The sequence below is a fragment of the Accipiter gentilis genome, chromosome 34, assembly GCF_929443795.1.
Source record: "Accipiter gentilis chromosome 34, bAccGen1.1, whole genome shotgun sequence".
NCBI classification, from domain to species: domain Eukaryota; kingdom Metazoa; phylum Chordata; class Aves; order Accipitriformes; family Accipitridae; genus Astur; species Astur gentilis.
Genome location: NC_064913.1, coordinates 8,492,599 through 8,512,993, shown reverse-complemented (window position 1 = coordinate 8,512,993; position 20,395 = coordinate 8,492,599). Strand labels below are relative to the sequence as shown.

Genomic DNA, 20,395 nt, shown 5'->3' with positions numbered 1-20,395 from the left:
ATACCCCTTTGGCTAGATTTAGTGAGTAGAAATACTAAAAAATGCTTCCAGGGAAACTTTTTGAAAATATCTGCTGAAGTATTATTGCACTATAGAAGAAAGCCAGCTGTGGTAGGTTGTACTCTACTTATGCTATATAGTTCTCCCAAATGTAAACCAGTCAATATAACTCATTAAATTAGAAGAAGTTTAAAAAAAAAGTGTTGTTACAGTAACAGATAAAGGAATGCACAGTGTATTAGTTATCAATGCTTTATTATTGAAAACAAAATTGAAATTCTCTTATCTGGCACATAAACAATTATTTCTACAAAAAGGAAAGCCTACAAATCTGATAATTTATACAAATAACAGTTTTTCAAAAAATAAAATTTTAATTTAGTAAACTTGACTTGTGCTCTTTTATTATTTTTTTTTAGCACTGTCTGCAATAATCCACCATAAATCCCTGAGCAGAGAGACGTATTTTAAATGTTTTTAATTTTTCCCAAAAGAAGAAAGTTATCAAGCCCAGACCTATATTAAAAAAATGTATTCAGGGACATTCTTGTTAAATTTACGCTAGTCCTTTTTTCTTTCTTTTCTTGTTTTTTGTTGTTTTTTTTTTTAAGAAACAAACAAAACCAGTTATCAATGCAAGCATGACACTGCATCACAGGAGTGCTCCCCCTCTCCCCCTTCTGTGCAATGAATAAAAATCACTAAACAAGAATGAATACAACTTGAAGGAGACAAATAACATAGTGAATGGTTACGACCAAGAAGCCATCGAAGTTTGATGGCTGTTGAGCAAATAAAGCTGCAGGATACCACAGTTTTTTACTGAGTTCAGTTATAGTTACTATCTAATGTATTTCTATACTTTTTCCAGAAAGTCAGTAAAGCAGGAGAGTAAGTTCAAGCTACCATTGTATTCTAACTCTGGTTTCAATGTTAAAGCAGAAATTCAACTTTTGACCCTCCAATTTTGCTTTTCCAGCCATAACATTATTTGAAAAAAACTTGACACACTCCACAAAACCAAACAATCTTGCCCCTCTGGCCCTTCTGGTAGCCAACTGGTACGCCAGTTGTAAACTTACCAACTTAACGGTATTTTAGCCAGCAAGAGGAAAGAAAAGGAAACACACACTACTACAATTTTTTACTATACTGACTTTGAAACAGCTACTCCCCAACCTATTTCAATACAGATTTAAAATCCAAGTTTAAGGGGAGAATGACCAAGAAGGCAGAGTATAACTCAAGCGTCCCCTTTCCCGTTAGGTACACACACTAATCACAAAAATGCAAGGAAAACCAAATAAAAGAAATAGCAACACTTACAGATTGCTGTGTTAATGGCAGGTAACGTTGCTGCAGTCAAGTAATAAATAAATAAATACAGCAAAGTATTCTTCTCTACAGTTTTTGTTGGAATGGTGCTCAACAGTTAAAGAGCAAAAGAAAAAAACCCCAAACCCTTTCTCAGTAATAAAGAGTTTTTAACAGAAGATCCTGAAGAAGCTTCAGTTCAAGGTGCTCTACCACTTTAACATTATATCTACCATTATGAAAAGAACACTGAAGCAGATACCAACAGGTCATTAAATGAAATCGTAAATTTTCTTACAAGCAATAATACTTATTCCAAAGAAAGTAGTTAACAAATGGCCTGGAAAAGACTGACTAAAGCTTCAATACATCGCAATTAAAAATAAATTACTTTTACATTTAAAAACTGAAGATTAAAACAGTAACTATGCCAAATCATTCTGAAACAGAAATGAATTGAACCTCACCAAAAGCATATTTAGATATTTGACAGCTCTGCTGCTAGCACACATGTCAGAATACAAACAGAATGCTAGTATTTGGTTAGAATCTGAATAGGTAATATTTTCTAAAACACCACCACTGTGAAAAGTAACTGGCAACCACCTTTACAGATTTCTCTTGATCTACACTGTTTCAAGGATGATCTAATCCAGTCCCTTCAGTTATTTGCTAGCCTCACCTATGTGTAACATCCCTTTTTTCTCCGAGTTGCTCATGAAGTCTCATTTGTAGCATACCCAAGCACTGGTATTTTCAAATCTCACTTGGCTGAGTTATTGCAAAAATATTGTATGCAGAGTCCAGTTTAAAGTTGGTCTTATCTGACAGCAGTGTAAAGAGAGTCAAGCACACTGTCTATAATACCAATTTTTTTTTTCTCAAGATGACAGTCTGACCACACTCATTTGATATCAGGGCAAACATCAGTCTTGCTTCTATTGCTAAATCACACCTCTGGACTTTTCTCCTTTTTTAAGCACTCTACATACACATCTGATGTAGCATATGAGCAGTTCCTTTCCGACTAGCCCACAGCCATTTGACTGTGTATCTCAAGAAAACCGCATTAAAACTTAACAAGCTGAAATAATATGCATATTCTCAGTAAACAATTTTGAACACTGTCATCTAATCACAAGTGACAGGTTTGAAAAAAATTGGCCATATAAGCTGTGAAATCGGTAAGCAAGTGGTCCTAAAGTGAGATACAGCAGCATTAAGACAAACTGCAAACACACTGGATTTAGTATACATTTTAATGAGTTACAGTATCAGCAAAATACTTTAACCTACTATTACCACTTTTACTCCCATATGGCTTAGTGTATACTGTACAATTTTCCCTTAGTATTTCTATGACAGTATACATTTCAAATACCCACCCAAAAGTGAGCAATATGGGATTTGCAATGATCTATCAAATATGCCAGAACACCTTCTCTCAAGTGCTATGGTTTTAAACATTTTTGTGGGGTAACAAGTCCTTCATGAATATCTCAAAGTCTCCCTTTTTCTATGTATCTAGCGAAAAAATTTAAGCCAAAAAAGCAGAATAGCTTCTCCTAGCAGCAATTAAGACCTCTGATCCTTGCGGTCAAGTCCAATGAGTTCTCTGATCAGACAATTGTGTGGAAGTTCTAGTTCATGGTTTTAATCCATTCAAGGAAAAAAAAGTTCAGAGCTTTCATCATCATGTTTTGGATGTCTTCAAACCTTGTTTCTCCATGATATTCCACAATTTGCGAAGATTGGACTGAGTGATGACATCATCAGGTTTAAGTTGAAGAGCAAGGAGGTAGTTTTCTTCAGCCTCTTTCAGTTTACCATTCAGATGGAGAATGGCTCCAAGATTCATTAGGGCAGCTGGGTACTGGTACCAAAAAAAAAAAAAAAAAAAGGGAAGCAGAAATATTAGGAATATTTTCAATTTTTCTTTTCAGACAACCTTCTTCCACTTAAATTATTCCCTTATGTTTGCAGACTTTTCATGGAAGCAATTTAGCAATTTAAGCAAATAGAGATAACAAGAAAAAGTTTCTGAGCAGCTGCTGTATGCTTTGTGCTTTAAACAGGGCAAGCTCTGGTGTCTACAGGCATAGACTTCTCTCTTTAATGAGAAAACACAGAACTCATAAAGCTTTACATGTGGTAACGTCGGCATAGCACAGTTTCCAAGAGAAAATTAAAGTAATCCAAGGGCGGATTAAAGACAGGAATTTAATTTTAATTCAACCCATTGCCAATAAAGAGTTTATAATCATTGGGAATAGTTAACACATTGGAATTCATCCCTTTTTTCTTTGTCTTAATTATAACTAGTAGAAAATACAATCTGTTCTCAGATTCTAAGGATGTTCAGGGGTCCTAGGACATCCATTTAGATTCAGGCTGTGGCAATTATTTCTTAATGAACGATTTAATAAAATTAACAATGGTGGAAACACATGCTATTTTAATAACAAAGATGTGAAAACTTCATAACAAATCCATTAAAAAGCTTCTTACGTTACTAACAATGTTTCCATCTTTAGCTAAAACAAAATGTTTCTTGTTTTTATTTTTTCATCTTTTGATTATTCCATTATGAAATAATAGGTTGTTCATGATAATTAAACATGCCTGGTTACTGGAGTTAAATATTACAAGGGCAGAAAAGCAGATTTGTGAAGCTGAAGAGAACAGTCTAACTTACTTTTCTGCAAGTACCTAAGGTATTCACATGCTAGTGAGAGCACAGTAAAGGCATTTGCCAAACCGGTACCTTGCATTTCAAAGAAAAAGGGGACAAAATACTACACAAAGTTCACTATGGTTCTCCCCCTCAGGTCACTATCAGTTCCAATGAGCTTCAGGAACACTCACTTTCGAAGCCATGTAGTTTTGCCTCAGAGGATAAGTGTTTCAAGATACCACTCACCAGTGTTCTGGTCAAAATGCAATACTCAAAATGTGAAGCCACATGGAAACTCGGCTTCAGATGACTGTCGGGGGGGTGTTGGTATGCTTTAGAAGCCCTTCAGTGACAATAACGTCAGGAAAGTATGGTAGATAGAAGGATAATATATGCACTAGAGTTGGTGTCCCAGACTGAGGTGGTTATAGGAAGTCATTAGGATGAGGAAGACTTACCCATGTTCCACACCTCTCCACTAGCAAGTTAAACCCAATACTCTTATCCTTCTGAATCAAGCTTCACCCCCACCCCCTATAATTCTTGTATCCAAACCCTAAATTTTGTGGTGGAAATGTTGTTCAGAACATTCTCTAGGTTTATGTCCTACAAATATTTCTTCTTTTTTTAGCTTGCTTCCTGCTTCTTTTCACCTATTAACACATGCATCACAAAAACTCATCAACATCAAATTTTCAGAACAACTGGCTTCCAGAGTTTCAAAATTAAGCAAAACAAAGTGATTTCAGCCCTTCCTATTGTAAACACCATAATGCTAATGCAGTGGAATCTGGAGATGTTATTTTTAGATTTAATTTTTCTTGCTTTACCCTGACAGATTATTTCCATGACCCCTACGTCAGTTACTTTGTTCTACTAAAAATCAAAACAAAAAAAACCCAGCTGGATTTTATGAAGCTTTCCCAGTTAAATACTCTCCAAAATTTCCTCTTCAGTCATATTCTGTACAGAGAAGGAAAACTAAGCCCTTGAAATGTAATCTTTGCTACGGAAAACACGTATCGGCAGTCACGTTATCATAGCTCCACCTGTGCAGTGCCAGTCTCGCACACTATTTTACAATGAAATAAAACACTCCTTAATTACAGATGTTCCGGGTGCTAATTACAGTGATGTAACTGAAGAATGATCAGAAAACAGCTCCACTGTATGTGGATGGCTGTCTGAATATCCACACATTTTATTTATTCATTTATTTTTAGACCTAAGATTGTTCGAGCGCATTTTCTCAAATCATGAGTAGGACGGTCCATTCCCACTAATTGAGCTCCTTATTTGTCTAATGAGAGCTTATGAATCAGTTTTTTCAAGAGGACAGTTATTGACACAGAACCGTCTTCTCACTTGAAATATAACTATGTGCATATGTTTGCATGTAGACAAAGTTTTCAATGGATAAGGATTAAAAAACCTTAATCCTAGAAAAACTCGTACTAAATAAGACACACGTTAAAAAGTGCTCAGGGCTAATTCCACAGCATCCACTAACTTATTGTGTGGGAAGTAACACAGTTGTCTCATATGGCTTCCAGAATTCCTCTCTATTTCCTTCACCCCCCCTCTGAAAATATGGTATGTGTATGGTACTAATCAAGTACTCTGAAGAACGTCATATATAGAAGACTATATGCCTAGCTAAGAAAACTCCCCTGCCATCACGTCTTTAATTTATAATTGCATTACAGCAAACAACAAAAACATCTAGAAAAAGAAAAAACTGCAAGCCTTTTAACTGAACTCGAAATTTTCCACCTCCTACACATCATTCCTGATTTCCTGGAGACCCAACAAATTTTAGGCCATTAATGCTCTAAACAAACGTATCCATGGAAAATGTGAACTGATAACTCATTTCAGGTAGTGCTGAAAAAGTTCATTCCAACTCCTTCATGTTTCAAATAAAGAAAATGCGTGGGATTTTGGAACGATTGCTCCTTAATTTTGTAGGGTATCATCAGCCACCCCAATATGTATGGTTTACTGTAAGAGTTGCAAGAATTTTGGGTGACTGCAAGATTATACATCAGTGCCATCGCTCTCTAGCAGCTATAAATGATGGTCTGAGGACAAGAGAGCAGCAGAGTTTTGCTATAGCTTTTCTTCACATACATTGTCTTTTATTAAAGACAGCTGATAAAACTTTTCAGTACGTTACCAAAGGCGGTCGGCAGCTACCAGTGCAATAACATGGGACTTGTAGCACTGTGTAACAAATGACACCACCTACTACTTCAGAGACTTGAAAGGAGAAACAGGCCTGCCTTCATTTCCTTTTGGAGACAGATGCTTTACATCAAAAAAAGCTGACTGGCATTTCTATCGGGGTTATAAATGCTGTCTTTTATGGTCTATTGGGAATTATTCCCTTTATTAGCATTTTTATCATGGTGTGCTTGTTTCCTCAGTGGTTTTTTTGGGGGCGGATGGGGGGAGGTGCTAATGGGGAAGAGTGGAGAGGAATAACAGAGTAGTTAATGAATAACAAAATAGCAAAAGGCATGTATTTAGTTACCCAAGGTGTTTTTGGTTTACACTGATGACAATTCTTTCAAACTTTCTCCATACTACCAAAATAAAAGGAGAGCCTTGGGGCATGCAAAACTTTTAATGTAAATTAAAGTCCTCTCTACAATCAGAGAACTATGGAGTCTCCAATTAATTCAAAATAATTCTGAGCAGTATTTCAGGATTACGGTAGTGTAACCAAGTACAGTATTGGACCCACAAATGGAATGAATCTTAATGACATAGAAGATGAACTGGTTCCTTGTTCATCATCTCTGGTTCCATATATAGCAAATGCCATATGCCAAAGAGAAGACGACAAGTTTACTATTCCATATGCCTAAGAAGTTACGGAGAGAGAAACAAATGGACAATCCTTAACCTAGCTCAATAACACCACTTGCATGGCAGACAAGTACGAATAAACAACAGCCCAAACACAAGCAATGAAATCTGAAATTGTTTTCCTCAAAGCTCTGCTAACAAATTACCTCTGCTCAACACCACAGAGGCCAGGGCTGCAAATCCTGAGAAGAAAGTGCATTTTGTTCCTGACGGGGTACTTATAAGGAAAATATGCCAATTTTTACTCCACTAGAATCACAAGTGCAAGCGAATTCTCACTTAGCCATTTTAAAAGGTCACTGAATAGATGTTGCCAATATTTGTCTTGCTTTTAATGAATTACTGCAGTGCGTGATCTTGTAGATATTTCAAGACAACCCCAGGGCTGTTTAATGAATACTGTAATCACCATGGCCAACCCTTCAGAAACACAGAGGTTAAGTGTTTTGTTTCAAAACAGTGCAATTAAGGACACTTGTTCTCTTAAGGGTTCCTGTTGAGTAAAGTCCATACCTAGAGAAGGACACAAAATGTCATTCACATGTGAATATTTCATCCCAACACTTTTAGTTAAATATGGGTGAAGAATTCAGGTAACTTGAATAACTTTGATAACTGAAGATTATGGGTGAAGAATTCAGGTAACTTGAATAACTTTGATAACTGAAGATACATAGGAGGTACAATGACTGAGTAGTGAAGCAGCAGAGTATTAGTTGTAGAATGGCTAAGCGCGAGAGCAAAGCACGGTGGACCGCTTCATCTTATCAGCGACCACGGGATAATGTGCTGTCATGCCTTTGTTATCCTCCTACACCAATGGCAAGAATTTCCACTTGAACTTAAGTTACTGGTGTTACTGCTGTAGCACAGCATAGTATTTTCTGAAGCAATCAAAATGTCAGCAGCTCCTTTTTTATCGCTAAAGAGAACTGTGGACAACAGAATCATTTGAGGGGTGTCACTCGCTTTTGACAGACCTCACAAGTTTTGAGTAAAACCATGACCCCGGAGTTGCCCCAGGATGTAAGCATACTACTTACTTTAAAGCACGGGGGTGAGCAGAGAAGGCAGGAGAGGTGGGGAGGGACACGCAGTGAGATGGTTGCTGCCAACTGGATCTTACTCTCCAGTGCAACACATTGACAAGACTGTAAATTCAGCAGTGACACATGGAAGTAGACCTTTTTACAGAAGCGACCTAGAATCGCCAGATAAGCCAGGTGCGAGTTATTCCTCCCATAGACTCATGTTTCTACCTGGTGCTCTGCTACAAGGCTTCTTAAGAACTGCAGTTTGCATATGCTATGTCTGTTATTTTGTTCTGAACAGCACATGAATCACAGCTAAGACACTGATCTCCAGTAAGCTGGCTAAGATGAGAAGAGTAAATTGTCTAGGAACAGATAACTTGGTGCAAAAAGCATTCTGGAACAAGATGACAGGATGTATGGCAAAATATTATGGATCAGACAGAATAAAAAAGCATAAAATTCTGAGTTGAGAGGGATTTCCTGTGTCATCAGCCCAGACAGCAAAGCATTCAGTTCTGCTGGAAAACACAAAAATCAGCATCTTTACAAACTCTTAAAATGGAAGAATGCTCTGCAACTTTTCCTCTACGACAGTTAAGTACGTTATTTAAATTGCAAGCCTGCTCATGAACAATTTCAGTAAGTATGCTTTTGTGTCGACAACAGCTTTCAGCTTAAATAGTGAAGAGGGGAAATGGAGAGAAAAACATTCTTCCTGCAAGTACTAATTTGAATAAACATTGCGAAGAGCACAGTTTCCACGGTTGTATTAGGCAGACCTAAACGTCTCTGCTGCAAAGGCAGCCTGCGTTCCGATCAATTACCTTAAGACTGACTAACATACATAGCTATAGAAATCTAACTAACGATAGGCCTAGGCTCTAGAGTGGAGCGGATCCTTGGATTCAGTCATCATCTTTAAGAGTACTACGTTGTTAATGCTGATAGAGAACAAACTTAGTTATTATTTATCTATATGTCACTAAACAGAAAGAGACTTCCTTTAGTGCTCTATTCATATTTTGTTCACCAAGCTAACAAATTATTAATTTCCAGGGAAGATAAATACCCTCCAGAAAAAAAGACATCAAAAAAGAAAACACATAAAAAAATAAAGTAGATAGGAAAAAAATAGTTTCTGTTCGATAACATTTATGTAATAGTCTCAGGTTAGGATAATATATCAAGTTAGTACGTAATAAGGCAGAAAACCAGCATGAGTTAATACCTGGTCACCTTAACAACTGATGATACTACAGAAGTGTTAGGTCATCTACATTTTTGGGTTTGTGTTGCTTTTTAAAATTTGTTATTATTTTACATTTGGACACTCTCATCTGGACATTCAAAGCAGATGACACTTTAAACTGCCTGGTGAAAGGAGAATATACATGGAAATTGTTTGTATGCATCTAGTCCTGTGTGCTTTCAAACACTGGAGGCTATCATGACTAAAATGACAAACTACAGGATATGTACATTTAAAACCAGAAATTAAAAAGTGAAGGAAGGGGTTTTTACCATTTTTTTACATTTATGGGTGGCAGATGTGGGAGTTTCCATCCACACGCATACTGTGAAATTATTCAGTTTGCTTGTAGATTTAACATCGGCATCTTAAGGAAACCCACAGCTGTGAGTCAGGGAATAGTTCTAGACTTGGCATGGGAAGGAAGCATCAAGCAGTCTACCTCCGTTTCTCAAATTATCACATCAATAGGGGACATTTTAGCATCAATGCTCTCCAGCCAGTGGAGATTTTTTTCTCAACATCTTTTTCGTCTTAACCTTCACAGACTCAGAGTTTTAAAAACATAGTTATCCAAAACCAAAGAAGCATATATAGATATATGTTACATCTTGCTGCTGGAAAGCTATCTACCATTGGCCTTAATATAAATTCAGAGTATACTGTTTTATATATCAGCAAGTTAACAAAAGCATGTGTTACAACTGGTAAAGGCTGCAGATCATACAACAGCAGAAAAAGTCCCACAAAAATGTACTGACATTTGTAATTTCTGTGTATCTAGATTTTTTTCCCCAATGGCCATGCATCAATTGCTTTGATTTATGCTTAAAAAAACTCCTAGTAATCACTCTCAGTTTATATAGGAACCGTGATGGACATTTTTAGATAACATACTTGTATTACCATAATAAAAGCTAAACAGAAACATACGTTATGAGTATTTAATATTATGGTTATATTTTAAAAAAATAATAAACATTTTCCAGGCCTCAAAGTGTTTCTAATTAAAATTCTTTGCCTTCCAGCTCAAATGTTGTCATCAGGATAGGATATAATAATCTTATCCAATTTTCCTAGCACTTTAGGATTTCATTAAAAAAGATCTTCAAATGACTTAATTTTTGTTTATAGAAATCCAACTGTGCTCTGATGTCTGCAATTTGATAATTTTAATACATAGATACGATTATGGTATAAAACATTTAACAACTTCTTTACCTTATCTAACACAAGTATGCTGTGTGCTAATTAGGAAGTGTGTACTCCCAGCAAGTGAGAAACTTGTTGAATAGAAATGTCAACTGTACTATCACACTGACAAATAGAAATTGCTCAAAATCCTTCAGTAACAGAATTTTGTCCTCTTAAGAAAAAAGTAAGAGTGTTTTAAAATGAAATTCAATCTGTGAGTAAATGTATTTTTGCATGCACTTTCTTTTTAAACCTTGGAAACCAGAAAAATAAATGGCTTTGTGTTACTGCCTAAATATAAACTCCACTTTTAATTAAAAGAAATGTAGAGTGTTAAAAGAAAAATGAATATATGCCACCCAGCAGCAAACATGCAGGGCTGATTAGAATAGCTGTCCGTATTTACACAATCAAAACTGGCTAATCTTCAGAAAAAACTCTCATTTACAGATCATCTGAGATTATGATCACAAATGCACTCACAGTATATATTACTAGCATTAAAAAAAGTTCATTTTTTTCAGTCAAATAAAATGTCATTGGAAAATAAAAATGCCCACTGAGAATGAACTCATCATCCACCTATTTTTGCCCAGGTGCTGATCAAGTACATCAGTACCCAGAGAAGGTTGTCTAGATTTTCAAGATGCTAGGCACAGGCGTACGAAGTACTGCTTGGAGCTTCCATTTTTGAGTAGAATAGCCAACTACTGAAATTTCAGAAGGAAGCAGCGTTCATTTCTGGCCTTGAAAATTTAGTGAAGTTCTAATTAAGGGAATCTCAAAATCACAAGATTTCCAGTATTTTGACTCAAGATGTTCAGGTGAACGTTAAGTGTCAAACAAGGCTTTGCACCTTTGGCTGACAAGTGTAGTCAGCTGAGTGAAATGCTTGAGAACTTGATTAATATTGATATTGCTGTATGTTTTCCAAAACTATTTAGGTATTTGCAGTTGTAAGGTATAGCTTTCAGGCACATTGTGTAAACCATTATGCAACTTGACATACTTGCTCTGAGCGCAAGGAATGAGAATCTTGCTAATTTGTTCAAGGCTTGTATCATACACAATCGCTCTTAAGACAGCCCACAAAAAAAGCGTAATATTAAAGCATTACAGAAGCAGGAAAACAGAAAACACTAGGGGATTATGAGGCATTGCAGGACGTTTTAGGCTGAATTTTAGCCTTCGTTCCACCCCTCTACTGACACGCTTTCTTTTGACTAACTTCCCCTAGACAACTGAATCAATTATTCCTCTATTGGTAATCATTTCACTGGCAGGAAAGTACAATTGAAGTCTGTCACATGAAGTGATACAATTTCCATAACAACATAGTTTATCAATAGTGTCTGAAGGTATTTTCAAATTGGTCAAAAAATGCAACTTCAGCATGCGCAAAAGTTACCAAGGCAAATAAAAACTAATTCCATCACTTTGAAAAAAAGTAACAAAACTCTTGAGGTGATATATCGTTCAAGAAACTACATTTTCATTACAGAGTAGACAAAACTGAAAATGCTTGAAAAAAATCTTGCTCATAAATATTTTCTTTTCTGAAATCTCTACATGGAAAACCTTAAGGTATTTGCATATCAATCTTTTTTTTCTTCCCCTTTGCCTGTTTTCATCTGGCTCCTATCACTTCCATGCTTGTTGTGTAGTGCAAGAAGATTATGCCCACACTCTGCCTTGACTGCGTTTTTGCCCACAGGATTATGAGAGCAGCTGAGAAAAGAGGCACATACTATTGGTCCTTTGCAAAATGCTGAATTACAGTGCTGCATGTAATTCCTAAGAATTCATGTCTTACTTTTTGGCAGCCAGTAACCTGCAGGTGTTCCCTATATAGTATTTAGCAATTAAATCTACAGTACATATTAAAATTATTAACTTCCAGAGTAAGCGCAAGGATTTAATTTTGATTCTGGTAGCTTAAAGATTTTAAGGCTGTAGTTTCTAGAATTTGGTCTTTTCATCGCTAATAGTAAGACCACTGGGAACTAATTGCTCACTAGGCTTTTACAAGGTTGTGACTTGTAAAAAAATAAAATTACTTTCTGCTAGGGCAGCCTTATTTACCACATTTGATCAGCGACACGTATGTTTACAGTGCTTTGTAAATAATTAATCAATAACAGCAAAACATGTTCAATGGCAGATCTACACAACCTACTCTGAAAGGCTGCACTTGATACCGCATATGCCAATAACTGCTGTTTATCAAACAGAAGTTTTCTGTATTCTTCAAACTAGATTTTTAAGAAATGGACACATGAAGCAACACTGTGAATAATATTTTCATTTTGAAAAAGGTTTCATTAATAACTTCTAAAGTCACAAGAGGATAACTAATATTTGCAGGACCAGCACCAATTCCTGCCTCTGAAATTCAATGTCAAAAATTACTCAGTGAAACCAGATGCTTGCTCCAAACTGCCCCAGAAAAAAGCCCTCCATGACTCGAGCAAACCGTAATCCAGGGCCACCAGAATCGCTGTGCAGTTCCATAGTCAATGGCTCAGGTTAATTTGCCTTCTCATTAAGCATTTTCACTATACGTATCATCCATTCTATATGAACACCACAGGGTCTTACAGAAATTAACTTTGGGTCCTACCTACCAGCAATCTTTTTGTTAAAGCTTGTTTCTGCCCCCAAATCAAAAGACTTGCCTCCTGTGCAATCTCCACAATCTCTGTTTAGAAAGCATTTTCTTCCTCTATTATGGGCAAAACATCCAATTTGTGAATTAATCAGCAAAAAACTCCATCAATGCAGCTATCAGAACAGAATTTTTCCAACAGAATTAATGAAGGATCATGTATTGATCTTTCACAAATGACAAAAACTAAGTCTGGTAATTTCAAGTGTATTTAAATGCAGTCAGAATGTGAAGAAATGAAGTAGGACTACTGAGTTACAATGAACTCCACCAAATAACTCCACCATAAATATATTAATCATTTACCCCATGGAATCTAAGAGACACACAGCAAGCCTTCATATGGGATTTAATTTAGGGTTTTATTGTGCATTTTCATTTTTACTGTTGTTGTTATATTGGAAAAGATTTCTATTTTCTTTCACGCTGTAACTGTTTTCAGTGAGTCTGAGGCAGCCAGATGCTGAGGCAACTGGCACGGTTACAAACCATAATGCCAGATTAAAGTTACTTACTGTTACAGGAAGACAATCTTTACTGGAGCACCTGAGGAATTAGCAAAACTGCCTCAGCTTAGTAATAGAGCCGTTCATTATATGGAAGACATGTTTCAGAAGGGTAGGTACACTTGAATGTATATTTGCTCTCCAGTAAAACTAACTATGGTAAAGAGAAGCAAGTAAATGCAGCGTGCAGAGCTGACCAATATACAGTGCTTCAGAATGCCTCAACAAAAAGGGTCTGTTCTTTTGGGGAAATGAAAAGCTATCCATCCCCTGCTCCCGGCATCTTCTCATTAGCAGACGTCCCATCTATAGACTGCAACTTTCCCGGGAAAAATACATTGAAACTGGTACTGAAGTTACTCTTAAAGACAAATTCCAAGAAAATTACTTCAGCCAGACACCTGCCACCCATCCCCTTCCTAGCAGTCTGCAAACAGACAGTTCTTCTCAGGCAGCTCTCAGGCCCAAACCAGCCTTGTTGTAGGGCATTTTTCATCTACCCAATCACCTACATACACCCAGAGGTGTGGGAGGATGGGGGAGAATACCAGTTGCATCAAAACCATCTTGTGAAGCAGAAACGTACGTCCTCCAGAACTTGTGGGGAAAAAATCTAGTAGGATACGCCAGCCCACAACTAAAAATCATTCTAGGAATGAGAAGTACATCAGAACTATAGATTAGGAAGAAAATTAGGAAGTTATTTATGGCAAAACATCCTACTGAGAATGTACTGTTGCTGGGTTTATTTAATGAGCATTAAAAACACTTCCTTACCAGTTCTAATTGCATAATAAATTCATTGCATTGTTTCCAGAATCAGCACTAGAATACTCTATTAGGAAAAACCTTGCCGGATTCTCTTTTAATTGAGTTCAAACAGATGGTTTAATTTCTGAAATGCTAATCTACTGCTGTGAGTTCTGTATTTCATGGCACTTTATTTTTGATTGACACTGAGGGCTACATTTACAAGGCAAAGCCAATCTTGCTCTCTCCAGGAACTCATGCAGGCAGCGGAGTACCCCCTGCCATATTACTATCAGATGTGAATCACAATCAAGTGCATAGGTCTATCCATGATACATCATCTTCACTTCCACAAGTTCAGCGAAGAGACCGCACCTTTACAAACTACTGCCTCCCATCATCTCAAAGCAGAATGATTCCTTTAACTTAGTAGTACAAATCTAACCTGTGACTTCCCATTAATTAGTTTCGCAAACCTATTTTTTGAATTATTCAGTAAAGGAACATCATGGTTGAGTACAAGCACAACCATCGCACTGTTATTTTCATACTGAAAAGTAATCATAGAAAAAAAAGTTATCTGCCTACTGAGATGTAGATGAAAAACACTGAAACGCTGGATGAAACAAATCTGCACTCCGAGAGACAGGCCTAGCCGACCTCACATCCTTTTTTCTTCAAATAATTTTGAAGGTGGACTGAACATATCTATATCCCAGATAAAGACTTCAGATTTGCATAATGAAAATACATATTAAAAAAAACAAAAAAAGAAATGTGAGGACACTAAGTTTTCCATTCAAGTTAACTGAGGCGCAGTCCTACAAAATTTCTGAATCAAGGTCTTAACAATAACAGAGCTCAAGTATCATTTGGTATGAGAAGTTCTGCTCTTTGGAGAATTTATAACCTATCCATTGAGAATTACAATCACCCGATGGGATTGGAAGAACAGTGTTCTGTATCTGGGTAGGTGCCTGGAGAGAAAACAGAATTTATACCTTAATACTTGGGTGACTAACTCTCAGGAAACATCACTGAACTAACAGTAAACATGCATGATTTTTTTGAAAACATAGTCATTTACTTTTTGGAGATTTAGCCATGTAAACATTTTTGAAAACAGAGCCTACAATGGAAAATAGGTGCATAAAACAAAATGCTTTAGGGTATTTTTTTTTTGTGAAGAAAAGACTTTATTAGCAGCTCCAAGCAGCACAAGGGATTGCCACCAGACATACTGAAAACCTTGTAAGACCTATATCCTAAGCAAACAGGGCATGAATTATCAAAGAGTTTCTTTCTCAAATTACACGTGGCCTGATTTCAGCTGGGATAGAGTTACTTGTCTTCCTAGTAGCTGGTACAGTGCTATGTTTTGAGTTCAGTATGCAAAGAATGTTGATAACGCTGAAGTTTTCAGTTGTTGCTAAGTCATGTTTAGTCTAAAGTCAAGGATTTTTCAGCTTCTCCTGCCCAGCCAGCGAGAAGGCTGGAGGGGCACAAGGAGTTGGGAGGGGACACAGCCAGGACAGCTGACCCCAACTGGCCAAAGGGGTATTCCAGACCATGGGACGTCATGCCCAGTATACAAACTGGGGGGAGTGGGGGCAGGGGGATCGCCGCTCAGGAACTAACTGGGCATCGGTCGGTGAGTGGTGAGCAATTGCATTGTGCATCACTTGCATATTCCAAACGTTTTATTACTACTGTTGTCATTCTATTAGTGTTACCATTATCATTATTAGTTTCTTCTTTTCTGTTCTATTAAACTGTTCTTATCTCAACCCACGAGTTCTACTATTTTTTCTCCTGATTTTCTCCCCCATCCCACTGAGGGGGGGGGGGGGGGGGGGGGCGGGGGGGGGAGTGAGTGAGCAGCTGCGTGGTGCTTAGTTGCTGCCTGGGGTTAAACCACAACAACATGTTAAGCACAAAATTACTGTTTCAACAGTTCTCGGTAAGAGTATGTGATGATTTAATGAAGATGTGAAGGTTAATTGAATTAGAAAAGAGGAGTTAGTATATAGTTGCTTATTTCCAACATTTGTTCCCCCCGTTAAAGAAAAGCATGTCAGTACATTTTACAGTTCATGAAGATGAATGACTCAGAAATACACTACGCCAATAATTAGACTGTGGAAGGATTAACATTTATGGGAAATTTGTAAACATTTTCATAGCTAAAAATGAAATGAAAAGCACCCCAAATTACCATGACAACAAGTTTCTGGCTTACTTTGCTGAGTGTTTCTGGGTATGCTTACTGTTTGAAAAACTTTACATTAAGAAGAGTTCATAGCTGCTTGCATAATTTCACTTGAAGAAATCAGGAACTGCAGAGCCCCATTTACCTCTCACATGCTGGAGAAACAGTAAGAACTCTAACCAAAACGGTGTTACTGCAATGCAATATCTATGTAAGGAGAAGAAACTCAAATGTATTTTAATTTCAGTTATTTAGAACTTGCACAGACAAAATACTTAAGTATTGATTACGATATCAATGTACAACAAACTATTCTAGATGGGAAATAAACAGCAACTTAAAGGCATTTAAATTCAATTCCAGAGCTCACAAATTACACTGAGCGAGCCAATCGATCTCAGATATTTGTGTATTTAACTGCTTGTATAATCAGGAGGAAAGAGTACAAATGCACTCCCCATAATCTAACTCTCACAAAACTGAAGCTGAGAACTCTAATGACATGATTTCCAGCTTTCTCCTATGCTTCTTACACGAAGATGGATCACAATATCAAGATCCAGATTCAAGTATTCCATAATCACCCAAAAGCACATTCAATCTTTGCTTTCACAGAGCTGCTACAATGCATGAGAAAACACACATAGAGTTTTCTGGGGTAAGGCTATAAATATTCTCCTGTATTTCCCAAAGGAAATTCAGTGTTTTCCACAGCTGAGTAAATTGGTTTTCAAATTATACAACTCATCCTGATATTGTGCTTCAGTATTACAGGTAAATATCCCCATTCCAATAGCCTGTGTTCTTTGTCCCCTGACGGAGATCACAGGGATGAGAAACGCTATACAGGTTTTTTTGTTTGTCTGTTGGGTTTTTTTAAGGTGGAAGGCACTAATCTCTGCTGAAGTAGGAATACTTTAAGATTCAGAACAACAGCCTGTACACAAGCCTGTCTCGAAGCTGACAATTGTGCACAACAAAAAACCTAAATGTGTCTTTAAAATATTTAGGAGGACCATGAACAAATATAATTCCAAAAAATAGAAAGATAACTTTTTGTTCAAAAGAATAAACACAGTTTTCCCCAAATAGCTGGACAGAGATAACATATATGACTTGCACTTAGCCCCAGACGAGGATGAACTTAGTATAAGGACCTGGAAGGGCTGAAGCAGCAGCAGCAGCAACAACAACAACAACAGCAACAAAAGAAAATTGAGCTGGGAGCCCAAATTAGATTTAAAAAGCTTTCCAGCTCAGGAGGGGCAGAGAGAGTTCATGCATGGATAAACTCTTTACGTGGAGAAGTGTTGCTATTTCTGTGCAAACACTGAAGAGCCTTTCCACCTGAAATGAAGGGCAGCTTGCGTTCAGTTAATACTAATTTTCCTGAATTTCTCCATTCTGTACAACCTTTAGGCTAGGTCAGCCTTCTGCTAGGCAGGATGAGAAATATCACAGCTATTCTGCTATCAAATCTCAGAGTCAGTCTTTCATTGCCTGTCACTAGGGAAAGTCTACCGAATTTACAGTAAACAAGAAAGTGTCCTCTCCTCCTTTTGAGATCAGAGTGATGTGCTCTTTTCTCTAAGGGTGTTCCACTATCTCCTCTCCCAGTGGAGCTGATCCATGCCTAAGCCTCCCACCCCCGTATCTGTCTGAACTCAAGCTATTAAAAGTATGCCATCTGGAAATACAGTTCACATTAGACATGCCTATCTTCTCATTAGGAAGCCACAGTACCCTTTATAGTCCCTAAAAGTCCCTGTTACAATTGGTTCAGTCTTTAGGAAGCACCAGAGCAGGAAGAACTGGATCCTGGGAAGTTTTCTTACTCCTCACACCTTCCCCAGGAGAAAAGAAAGGAGGCATTTTCAGGAGGCCAGGAGTGCTGCTGGACTGGAAGGAATCCACAGCCATTCATATCATTGAGGTGGGAAGTTTGGCACACTCGAGAAGAAGCCTTAACCAACGCGAGGTTTAGCAGCAGCTGGTGCTGGTAGTGGGAAGCTGTGCAGTCCTGGCACAGGGCAGGAGAAGCTGGGAGCAGGTTGAAGGGCAGGCAGGCAATCAGCAGAAGCTCCACCTGTCCCACTTTTGTATTTTCCATGAAGGCAGACACAAGTAACGGGAGACAACCGAACGGGTGAATCTGCCGGATGCTAACTACCCAAAAATACAGCTCTGTGGTCATTCCGTGGCACCAATACAAAAAGATAAAAGACTGCCATGCGTTCATTACTTTGAATAAACAAGTAAAGAGACAGAAGAACATTTTAAAACAAGGATTTGCAACTGGAAGGTGTCATGCTTTACTCGCAATAATACATGGTGTAAAAATCATACGCGTACTGTTTCTCTAGGGGACTATGTCAGCTTTATCCATACTATGCTCTGGAAACCAGGAGTACGATGGCAAGACACTCCAGTTGGGTTTGGATAACAGGAACTAGGTAGACCTGCTCAAAAGAACTGCAGGAGCTATAGATTCACCACTGGTGAGGGATTTGCAGTACCCCAGGAGCAGCGCGACGACGACACTGGGTCCAGTGAAGCGTGGAACAGTGACAGTTTTTCGTCAGCTGAGGATCAGCTGCGGATCAGCTGCAGACAATTTAAGAATCACTGTTAACCCACCCATTACAGCCAGCAGCAGCAGAAGTAACATAGCAGGAGCTCTTAAAAGTTTCATGAAAATTCTCCCTGGTAATAACAGGACATGCCCATAACAAAGCTGGCAAAATGTGTTAAAGCCGTCTCCCTCACAATTACTCCTAGCCTAGTAAAGCTACATGTGAGAAGTACTGAACATTCAGGAGAAAGTCAAATAGGGAAATTTGGCACAGAAACACCTAAGGAAAAAATACATAATAAAGCAGATCTTGGTTACATATGTTTCAAGACAAAACCCGACATCTACTTTATTTTTTAAAGATGTATGTACTATCGGAAGTATATTCATTTTCAGAGGTCTTGCCATGAATAAACCCCATATATTACGAACACTTTCCATAAGGAGGCACTGAAAACATGTTATCTATAAGGTGGCTATAAAAATGCAGTCGATTATCTGGAAATCACCAGCATTCTTCCTTCAACTGTTAGACAGCTCGAGGTAGAGCTTATTGCAAGCCTGGAGCCTTTGACATGAAATCTGTACTCCAGCATCAGGGGGAAAAATAAAAGAAGCACTTGTAGAAACTGCTTTTTAATATGATATTGTGTTAACTGATTACATAAACCCTTCAAGTCAAGAAATGGTTTAGTCCCCCACATCATGATTAAACCATCTAGTGGAAATTGTATTTATTTTGCTTATAGGTACATTTCTCCTTTCCCCCTCGTTCTATGTGTGTGTCTTTATGTATGTTGTTACAGTAAGACATTTAATCAAGCCCTTTTGAAGTGGTAGAGTGGAAACAGCTGTTTCTGACAATGTGCCGATGACACGGGGCTTAAAGCTGTCATGAGCTCCAGATTGCGAGCAGCACTAATATGTGCTTGGGATGGTGGTGACTTGCAGGTCATGGCACCTCCTTGAGGAATGCTTCTAAGCCAATCAGCTCAAGGTGGTGGCTCAAAGTCTTAAGGCTCTAGCGAGCTCGCTTTCATTTAATACTCTTGAGGTCACACTTCAAAGTGCCCTTTCTTCTCAAGAGCCACTGGCCATCTGTGGGGGTTCTAGAGCAACTTTTTAAAGATTGGCCGCTTCAAGTTCAGACTTAAAAAATTAGAAAGGCAGCTCTATTACACAAATGATGTCTTAAAAGTTGAGTAAAAGCTTCAGCTGAAGTCGGTATCTCATATTCTTGTAAAGAATGCCAATTTAAAGAGAGTTTCTGGATGACTGACTTTTTCCACAACAAAGCGAGCTTAAAGCTCACATTTTAGAGTGCCTAACAACTTGTTGAAACAATTTCCTGGTTTGT

At 37.8% G+C, this 20,395-nt stretch overlaps 1 protein-coding gene across 1 annotated transcript in view; it reads right to left on the bottom strand.

The window, feature by feature from the left end:
- Positions 1-257: 257 nt before the first annotated feature.
- The window catches only part of TMTC2 (transmembrane O-mannosyltransferase targeting cadherins 2), a 257,597-nt gene continuing 237,459 nt past the window's right edge, over positions 258-20,395 (bottom strand). Inside the window, exon 12 of the mRNA XM_049792348.1 lies at positions 258-3,187. Within this exon, the coding sequence (XP_049648305.1) occupies positions 3,008-3,187 (180 nt within the window). The 3' untranslated portion in view covers positions 258-3,007. The remainder of the gene's footprint in view (positions 3,188-20,395) is intronic.